General features: G+C 37.9%; 1 protein-coding gene across 5 annotated transcripts in view; it reads left to right on the forward strand.

Moving 5' to 3' along the window:
* Window positions 1-9,353, forward strand: part of FAT1 (FAT atypical cadherin 1) — a 99,772-nt gene extending 90,419 nt beyond the window's left edge. For 2 of the 5 annotated variants that reach the window (XM_058023816.1, XM_058023817.1), the window contains 7 exons: window positions 363-516; window positions 748-858; window positions 1,072-1,703; window positions 1,950-2,087; window positions 4,142-4,201; window positions 6,965-7,000; window positions 7,895-9,353. In XM_058023816.1, the coding sequence (XP_057879799.1) occupies window positions 363-516; window positions 748-858; window positions 1,072-1,703; window positions 1,950-2,087; window positions 4,142-4,201; window positions 6,965-7,000; window positions 7,895-8,511 (1,748 nt within the window). In that variant the 3' untranslated portion in view covers window positions 8,512-9,353. Of the gene's footprint in view, window positions 1-362; window positions 517-747; window positions 859-1,071; window positions 1,704-1,949; window positions 2,088-2,570; window positions 2,625-4,141; window positions 4,202-6,964; window positions 7,001-7,894 lie in introns of those variants that run through there. The other 3 variants (XM_058023818.1, XM_058023819.1, XR_009114417.1) reach the window with 2 other exon arrangements.
* Window positions 9,354-10,656: the final 1,303 nt, after the last annotated feature.

Below are 10,656 nucleotides of genomic sequence, written 5' to 3' on the forward strand. Positions count from 1 at the left end.
GATTCAACTGCTTGGGGGTATGAGGTAGACAAAGTCCATCCGCCAAAGTGGGAATTTAATCTTCAGTGCTAACATCTAAGGTCCATCCTCTTAACAGCCTACTTTGGAGTTTTTCTTTGAAGATTCCGAAATCATTGGGACAACTTGTGTTTTGTGAGAAAAATGTTTAAGAAAACTCTTACTGTTAGACTTTGCCTCACCTTTCGATAAAAACATTTCTATTTTTTCCCATCCTTTCTCTCATGTAACAGCTTGGTGGGTAGGGAGGAATTTATCTTAAATCTGTGGGTGGGCAGGGAGGATTTTATCTCAAATCCAGTAAAGCTGTGTGCACCTTTCAAAAAGACTGTATTTGATTTCAGGTTACTACTGCAAGTGTGCACCTTTGTTTATGGGAACTCACTGCGATGTAAGTGTCAACCCATGTGCCTCCAACCCCTGCCTTTATGGTGGGACTTGCATCCCAGTCAGTGATGATTTCATCTGCCAGTGCCGAGGACAATATACAGGTCAAAGGTATGTTTCTATGGTTCATTGTATCAATGAACCCCTTGGAAAACAGGATATAAATGTAACACTTTTTCTGGATTTTTTTAATGTGTTTCCTACTTTAAGCTCAGATTTGAGACATACTGGAGCTGGCTGAAGTTAACAGCAGCCCCTGTGTTACAGCTCTGTATCCCACATTATGAAATCGCTTGCAGTTAAGGTAATGTTCAGCTGGTTTTGTTTGTTTTGCCTTTGCAGATGCCAGCTGGGTCCATATTGCAAAGACAATCCTTGCAAAAACAGTGGCAAGTGTATTGACAGTTTGGATGGACCTGTTTGTGAGTGTGAAGCAGGCTTTCGTGGAGAAAGGTAGGTAGCATTCCACATACGTTGAATTGTAGTAGTATTAATTAAGAGATCAACAGTTCAAACTGGTTGAAGTCTGGGATGTTGATAAAACAGTAAAATGCACGTTAGTGTGCAGTACCTTATAATAAACAGATCTAAAATTGTTGAGAACAAGATTACAACAAAGACTGCTGATGTAAACTGAACATCACTGCTGTGCTCTGTTTCTGATAGGTGCCTGACTGATGTCGATGAATGCGTAGAAAACCCATGTCTCAATGGTGCCCTTTGTGAGAATACTTATGGCTCATACCACTGCAACTGTAGTCGTGGATTTGGAGGCAAACACTGCACAGACATTGTTCTCAATAAATATGTTTCGACATCTTGGAACATTGGCTTAGCTGAAGTGATTGGGATTATTGTTTTCGTCGCAGGAATCTTCTTGTTAGTTGTGATTTTTGTTGTTTGCCGCAAAGTGGTTGGTAGGAAGAAGAAGCACCAGCCAGAACCTGAAGACAAGCAACTGGGAGCTACGACAGCCTTCTTGCAAAGACCGTGTTTTGATGCAAAATTGAATAAGAACATCTATTCTGACATCCCACCACAGGTTCCTGTTCGTCCCATTTCATACACTCCAAGCATTCCAAGCGACTCCAGGAACAATCTTGACAGGAATTCTTTTGAAGGGTCTGCTATCCCTGAGCACCCTGAGTTTAGTACTTTTAACCCAGACTCTGTACATGGCCACCGGAAAGCTGTAGCTGTTTGCAGTGTTGCGCCAAACTTGCCACCTCCACCTCCCTCCAACTCACCTTCAGACAGTGATTCAATACAGAAACCCAGCTGGGATTTTGACTATGACAGTAAGAGACATTCCTGTTTTTACTTTCCCGTTAAATGGGTATGCTGGTACAATTTTATTATGAGTACAAAGTCTCTGTCTACACCTCTTAGAGTACAAAAGGCATTATGTCTTCACTGGGTTTTGTCTCTGATCAGCCTTCATGCTCTACTAAGTTTTGTAAAAATGTGGAGACCTCAACTTTAAGTAGTATTGATTCTTTAAGCTAGAATCTATTCATTGTCTCACTCGAAACTTTTTCTTTCAGCTAAAGTAGTAGATCTTGACCCCTGCCTTTCTAAGAAGCCTCTGGATGAAAAGAACTCCCATACTTACAGTGCAAGAGAAAGCATGTCTGAGGTCCAGTCTCTCAGCTCCTTCCAGTCTGAATCCTGTGATGACAATGGTACGTAAAATGCAACCGTTCTGTACCGCTGCTGATGTTCATTTGTTCTGTCTTTGCATCTGTATCTCTTAGTAACAATAGGATTTACATATATTGAATATATATTAAATAGTAGCTTATTTAATATATATTTGCATTTACTTATGTTAAGGCCCAAATCTGTTAATTTAAAAAAAAAATATTTTACCTATCTCTATGCCAACTGTTAATTACTTTACTTTAAAGTTATAATCATTCTGCTGTTAGAATATTACAGTGAAAATGCAGCTCAAGTTGCTCAGAGCCTTGTGTTTAAAACGTATTGGAATTTGGTAAACTCTTCTAGGTTATCCTTAGTTATCATCTTATGCAAGAATACAGTGAATTTTAAAAAATGGCCTCTGCACAAATATAACTTTCACTTTGCTGTTCAGCTCTCAGTAAAAAGCTTTCTGGTGTTACAGTTTCATTTGTTTCCTTCTCTTTTTCTTGCTGCGACCTCAGCTCCCATATGGATCAGATCAGTTCTGAGTGAGAGCAGAGTTTAAGGGACTGCTTGTAAGTTTGATTACTTTAGTAATGAAGGAAACTTCACAAAAAGGAGTTTTGTTATAATAGAACAGTATATTTGGCTTTCACCATGATTGAAATGAATTCATAAAAACATTTCATACATTGAAAAAAGCCAATATAAAAATATGAATATTTTGATCACATCTCAAGTCCATCAAAATATAATCAGCAGACATACTTGTGGGTTTGATTATTATTAATTGGATGTCTTTTCCATTGTTATGACAGATGCTTTTGTAGTTGATATGAATGCATCTGTGTATTCAGAAGCATGTCATACTGATTGGACAAAGCCACAGTTTTCTCATAACTTAATTTGCTAAGTTAAGGTGTGCTTTGACTCTTTATTCCACTTTCTGCTTTTGTCTCTGCCTGGTAAAAAAGAACTTGAAATTCCTTTAGCTTAGGAATAAAGAACATTCTGCTTCTTAATGAAGTAGAGTGATTCGTTATTAACAGCATGAAAGAAAACTATCTGGTTTAATGATTGGTGAAAGTAAAATGGTATGCTTGCAGTCCTCATCATTTTATCAGTAGACCTGATGCCAACTTGCAACTTCTTTTCCTGTGGTTTTAAGTGTCGTGTTGTACATGTTGTTCTCCCCTCCTCACTGTCTTATATGTCTAGTATATTCTTTTTCCCATTTCCTGTCATGTGTTGATTACTCATTAATACATCATTTTAAGAGAAATAGCTGTAGCATCATAGATACTGTTCCTTCCTTCCATTTTGGTAGATTGAGAATTTAATAGCTTGATATTTAATCCCTGAGCTGTGCAAAACAGTTGCATGTGCTTACTTCATTTTTACCTTATAAGAATAAATCCTTCTCCATTCCAAAACTATCTTGAGGGAAAGTGAAGACATAAAAAATACATTCAAGTTTGGTTTTTTTGAAATAAGTATGTAACAGCCTGAATTTGGTATTCCTACTGTGCTATCTCTACTTTATACAGAACTTAAGTAGATGAGTAACAGAAATTTTCAGTAGGTATTTTTCATATTCTGTCCTTTTAGTTCATTTCAGGGAAAATTTCTTTCCCGTATCTTTCATTGGTAGGGAGGCAACATAGTTTACATCTTTAAGGGAGAAGTCTAATGCAATAATCCTTAATTCACTCAACACAAGCCTTGGGAAAAGTCTAGTTTGTTGCTATGTAGATAAAGTATGATGCAAATGAGTATATTGAGGCAACATTTCAGTAATTCTAAAACAACTTAAGCAGCCTTGTCCTCATACAAAATGTACTTCATGAGTAGTTACTTTTGTATGTTTAGCAATAATAAAATTGAGCTTTAGATATGTGTTTTATGTGTTACATGCCACTACTCTCTAGATTGAGAGTGAATGTGCATGTACACTAATAATGTTGCTCTATAAAACAGTAACAAACTGCAATTTCACAGTGTTGATGGGGGGTTTTATGTGTATGTGTCTGCTGTTTAAAGTGATACTAACTATAGGTTTGTTTTAATTTGCTCCTTTTATACCTTTTACAAGCTTCCGTAGTGACTGTAATACACCTTGTCAATGCTGTTGTTGACTCGGTGGAAAAAGAAGGTATATACATGTTTTCATATTTATTTACTGCTTTGGCAGCATAATGCACGTTTGTTGTCTTACATTGTCCTCTAGTAATGTAGTCCTAGCCAGATGTGAGTTATAGAATATGATTTACTTAGACTTTCTGATAAGTTATAGCAAAAAATATATTTATCTTGTAGATCTGTTAATGTTTTCTTGAGTGTGCTGTAAATGCCTTGTCAACACGTTTCAAAGTGTATTTTCTTGGGGAAAAAAGGGATTGGCATAAAAAGATCTGGGTGCTTACTCTCTTCTGAAAATATTAATACTAAAGCTGCCAGAAGAATTGAGACAACATCAAAGGCAAATACATGCAGTACTGTAGATGACTGCAGCAGCCTCTGCTTCCTTTTCTTCTCCCACCCACACCTGCTGACACCTTGTCCAGCTGATCAGAATCAAAATGGTCTGGTTTCAGTACTCACTTCCTTGGTCTTCAGATCAATCTGTCTCTTAAGCAGAAAAAAAAATAGTTCTGTCTGCAGCTGAGATATGTAGGCATATACATCCTCCCCAGTTTAGCTATCTTGTTACTATGCAGCCTTACAGCAGTACCTAAAATGTGCATTTGGGTATATGTACATACACATGTATATGTGTGTGTTTGTGTGTGTAGTATGTATTTGGAAGTTAGAAGGAGGCAGGGTAGGCATTTTCAATGGTATGTTATTTTATTTCTGCTAACATTTAAGAACTAACCACTCTGGGAGATACAAACTCTTTACAAAATAATAAGAGTAATAAAAGTGCCAGTGAGTCTATACAAATGCTAACTGTTGTTTCAATTGACTAAATACTACTTTAAGTAAGTTGCAGTAAAAGGCAAATTATTCACTCCATGACCATGAGTTTGCAGAGGTTTCTTCTGAAATAGATCCAGTCTATGCTTCCTATTTCAAAATACAGACTGGGAAACATAATGTTTTTTACTAAGTCCTACTTAAAATGAAGCCATTGTAAGAACATAAAATCTATTAGAGTAGCTGAAGTTTCACTTTGGTTTGTTATCTGAAGTGTACCCTTTTTAATTTACACAGGCACACAAAAAGTAGACAAATACAAGGACTTCCAATTACTTGAGAGTATTTCATTAATGAGGGTGCCATTTCATTAATGTGTACCTATAGACAATAGCCCTCCGTGCAAAAAAAATTGCAATGCACAGCACTTGGGAATGGGAAAATTACAGGACTAAAAGAGGCCAGATATACCAGGGGAAATATTTAATAACTGACTCAGATTTTCTCTAAGATTTTAATTGCTAGAATCTGAAAGTTATAGATGTAGTTTTCAAGTCAAAGATAAAAATATTGCCTGGTGTTTTAGTATCACCATAGGATAAATACAGACATTGTGTGTGTTGCAATTGTTGAGAGATTAAATATGTCCTACTCCAGCTGCTTCTTAACATTTGAGAGTTTCTGCTCTGAATAAGCATTTCCTCTTAATAAGCATCTTAGGTAAGGAGTTCTGCTTTTGAGCACCCTCAGGGAGGGTGTCAGTTCAAGCAGCGGAGATCCTTACTCAAGCCTGCAGCAAGAGCATGTTCTGGGACAGATGGTCCCTACCTTTAGTGTCCCCAAGTGTTTCTGTCCAACAGGCACCCTGGAAGCATGAACTGTAGCTAAGCTCATGTGGGACAGTTTTGTATTCTCTGCACTGCTCCTCAGGCTGTAGCAATGCTGAGCACAAGAGAAAATACAGCTCCAGTCCAGCAGATTGTCACATAAAGATGGGCACGTCCAGTTCTAGTTTGTGTTTCTGCTATTTACTTTAAAGGGTCTTTGCCTCAGAAGAAGAGGAAAACCTAGATGTCTCCATTCCTTGGTGAAAGTGCTCTAAATCATAATGCCTATTGGCTTTAGTTTTGCACCCAATTCCCCAGGAAAAATAAAGAATGTTGTCTTCTAAGTGGACTAAGGATCAGAACCTTCTCCTGGAGTTGAGGCCAGAGATGTTTTAAGAGTCTCAGAGCTCAGACTGACATCTCCATTAGTCTGAACAGTATGTCTGGGCTAGGCAAGCTTAAAAATAAAGGAACTTCTCTCTGAAGAATCCTCTGTCCCTTCATTCTTCCAACAGATGAAAGTATGAACTCTTAGGAGAGGATTCTGCCATTAGGATAGGCATCACTCATCCATAGAGCCTTTAATAGGGAATGTAGATTCCTGAATAGAGAAAGGTTTAATATTTGTCAGGGCTGTTCTCTGCTGAGTGTGAGTTGTTGGAATTGCTGTACAAAGGGGGAGGACGGTTTCCCAGTGCTTATGTATGGAAGCCAGACACTAAAGGAAGAGTTACCCTGATACTCAAAAGATACTTCTAAGTGTAAGCACCAATAGATGGATCCCTGTATGAAAACACAAGGGTAGATACAAGGAAAGAAAAAATCAGATCAAGTCCCACTACCTTGTGTAGCAGAAGTCCTGTATATACTGATCAGTATATACTGATACAAGGATTTCAGTAAACTCCAGACTGCAGATTTTACCACAAGACAGCCATGTCCCAGATGGGCTGTACATGAATTCAGTAGCTGTCCTACAGTTCAAGTCTTAACAAATAATGAGCTCAGGAGAAAATAAAAGAAAAAAAAAACTTTAGTATTGCTAATTAAACTGGACAAAAACAGTGTGAATGTCATAGTGACTAGTCATTGTTTGTCTTCATATTGGTTCTACTATTTGATTCCTAACTACAGATGTTTTCTCCTTTTTCTTCTTATTCTGCCATCTAAAGAATCTTTTGCTGTTCCTGACCTCAGCAATTCAAGAGGTGACTTCTGCATGCAGTTCATTGATGTTCACCAAAATTTCTGTTAATCTTTGGTTTTAACACAGACTTACTATCAGTTGCTTGCTGTGCATTTGTCTGCAGTGATTTCTTTTTACTAGATTTGCACTATATCACAACATTGTATTTTTTTATTGGTGTTTAGATGAGAGAAATTATTGGTTTTTAGTTAGTTTAGGTTTATATCTAGTTTCCAGCAAATACAAACTTATTCAAAGGGAGCTTGCAAGAGAGGATCAAGTCCAGTCATTTTTGCATGATTAAGCTTGATTTTCCTGGTTTGTTCTTGTAGTTGAATGTGGAATGTCTTTACTAATAACGTAAGATTTTTGTCAGAGGTGTTCCTGTAGAGCTAACAGCATTTTGTGAAACTAACTTTATGATGTGCTTGAGCGGCAGTCACTTTAAATGGTCTGAAATACTTTACCAAATAGAAATTGCTTCTTTTATCTAAGAAAGGTTTATATATGCTAACTATATTCTTAAGAAAAATAGGCCATTGTTATCACCCTAACTAATTACTCAGCAACAATTAAGTATTTAGCTGCACCAGGTAGGGTGTTGATTCTTTGCTATCCATTGAACAACTATGTATTGTGACAGCACATTCCATAGGTGACTACAGCTCTTCCCATGTTAGGTGTGATGTGTGGGAAAATGTAAAAGTTCAAGTTGTGAATGATGCACTATCTCATGCATGGCATAAAGTGAAGTTGTGTTGAATGTCTTTGTGCAACCAGGGCAAACTGCTGATTAACAAGTGGTGTCCTAATCACAGTGACTGCATTGTCTTAATACATGTGTTGACTTCTCAGTTCAGACTGACTTGAATACAAGACAATAATACTATTTTTTTTCTTTTAATTAACTTTTCAGGTTATCACTGGGATACATCGGATTGGATGCCAAGTGTTCAGTTGCCAGGTATCCAGGAGTATCCAAATTACGAAGTGGTGGAGGAGTCAGCTCCCCTCTACACTGATCCAAATGCCATCGATACAGACTATTACCCTGGTGGTTATGACATAGAGAGCGATTTTCCACCTCCACCTGATGATTTCCATGCACCCGATGAGCTTCCACCGTTACCACCCGAATACAGCGACCAGTTTGAGTCGATACAGCCGCCCAGAGACATGCCAGCCGTAGGTAGCTTGGGTTCTTCCGCAAGGAGCAGGCAGAGATTTAACCTTAACCAGTACCTTCCCCATCACTACCCTGCAGACATGTCAGAACCTCAGACCGCCCCCGGCGGCGGCTACAGAGAGCCGTACGCTCCCTACTCGCTGGGCTTCAGCCCAGACTTTGAGGCAGCCCCTGCAGACAACATGTCCGTGTCTGTGTACGCTTCCACGGCCTCCTGCTCGGACGTGTCGGCGTGCTGCGAAATGGAGTCTGAAGTCATGATGAGTGACTATGAGAGCGGAGACGATGCTCACTTCGAAGACGTGAAAATTCCTCCGCTTGATTCCCAGCAACATACAGAAGTCTGACACACTCAACAAAAGTGCCTGGACTCTAACGAACTTTATCAAATCTAGAACAATTTTCAAGAGCTTTTTTATTTTTTCCTTTTTTTTTTTTTTTCCCAACCACGGTGAATGCTTTTGTTTCAGTGAGCTAAACTGGCATGGCAGCATTGGATCATGCAATTCATTTCACTAAATGAACCTCTTTCCATTTCCTGACCTACTGTATTTGGAAAGTTCTAAGATTTCCACTGGCAGTGCCATTTCTGAACATCCTTTATGTACTTACATTTTCTATGTTAAAAAAAATCACATACCACTTCTCCATGTTAGCATGATGCGTATATTTATATAGTTCTAATGCAATTAATTTTCTCCTATTTTTTGTAAATTTTATGTACAGTTTTGATTTTAATAGTTTTAACTAGGTTTTGTAGATATTTTGTGAATTTGTTTTCCACTGAAACTAGTGGTGTTAGTGTGCCATTTAAAATGAGCACCCTGACTTATTATAATCAGGGCATCACTGTATGTATTCCCCTGAAAAACTAAGGTTTGACATTTCATTGTAAAACATTCAACATATTCACACAATTTCAATTGTACATACATTAGGTCTGATATTTTTCTGGGTCAGCTATATGGAAATGTCTTAAATGGGTTGCTGTATTTTAGAACTGTAAACATTTTTTCCCTTCTTGGAAAGTGTGTTGGGGACCCTCTGCATACCAGTTTAGAACCAAAACCACCATGACACAGTTTTTATAGTGTCTGTATATTTGTGATCCAATGGTCTTGTAAAGGTTTTTACTGAAAATTACCATTAGCCAGTCTTTCTTACTGACAATAAATTATTAATAAAATACTTTAGCTTTGCTCTGTGTATCTCTATTATATAACATACCATTGACAAAGCATTCAGTGCAGCATTTTTTAAGTCTGTATATGTTTTGTACTGTATTAAGTTACTTGCTCCAAGCAACTCCTTTTCCTCTCCTCTGAAATCAGCCTGCAGCTGTGTTAGAGATGCTCACAAGATGGCAGTGTGTGTCTGCTTAATGGTGTTTTTAAAAGTAATCGGGCCAGTCTGAATAAAGATTGATGGGTATCAAACTGCAGCAGCCTTCTCGGTAGTTTGCATTTTTCTTTAAACATATAATATCAGCTATGTAAGTTGCTGAATATTTTTTCTCAAGTCACAAAAATATATACAAAGAAAATCCCCAAGATCTTTAAAGCAATTTCTCCCCTCCTTTATCACCTGAATGCTTACTTTCATGACTAGTTACCCCTTGATGGTGCACCTGCATGCTGAAATGGCTGTGCCATTATCTGACTTTGTGCTAAATAGTTGGTGGTTTCCTGCAATTATATTTCAGTTGCAGTTTCTTACATTAAGTTCGCACTAGAATTTTACCTTGAAGAAGTAAAGGTGGAGTACTGTTTTCCTATGTATTATCCAGCTGCTTTTCTGACTAGAAGAAAACAAAGCCTTTAACAGAGTTCTGTAGCATAAATTTGGCCTGATGGTAAGCTAAAGGAGTAATGTAACTGTCTTCTGCCTCTTGCTTGAGGGATGCTTTTTAAGTTCAGAACAGATTTCTTGGCACATTAGTGAATTTTTAATATAGCCTGGAATCCTTTCAGCTCCACCTCCATTTTGTTCCTACTGTCATAAAGTTCTGTAGCCTAGGAATATACAATATTAGATTCTCCCCCATCATGAGAGCTAAGCCTCAGCCTTCTACCATCTAGGGGAACAGGGTACTGTATTTGGAGTGCTATTTATATACAAAATGGAACAACTCCCAGCTTGGCAGCTGTATAATGGAAATTGGGTGGATTACAGGGCACAGCCAGGCACTGACATTCCTGTGTTTACTTGCCTATATACAGGTTAAGGATCCCATGACTTATGTAAAAAGACTAAAAAAATAATTTTAAACCCACGTTCTGGCTGTGCACTGCAATATTCACCCTGATAACTAAGAGCATTTTGTACATCAGACTGTTAGAATGTTCTTAATTAACAGCTTTTAGAAGAATCTTACAGAACTGTAAGCAGAGGGTGTCACACACTGTAGTAGTTCACATCACTGCTTAAGGCCCATCTTGAGTGAGGAAGGTTAAACTTACTGGAAGTTTTGCTCAAGATTTCTTAATATCTGC

This window comes from Melospiza georgiana, chromosome 5 (assembly GCF_028018845.1).
Source record: "Melospiza georgiana isolate bMelGeo1 chromosome 5, bMelGeo1.pri, whole genome shotgun sequence".
NCBI lineage: Eukaryota > Metazoa > Chordata > Aves > Passeriformes > Passerellidae > Melospiza > Melospiza georgiana.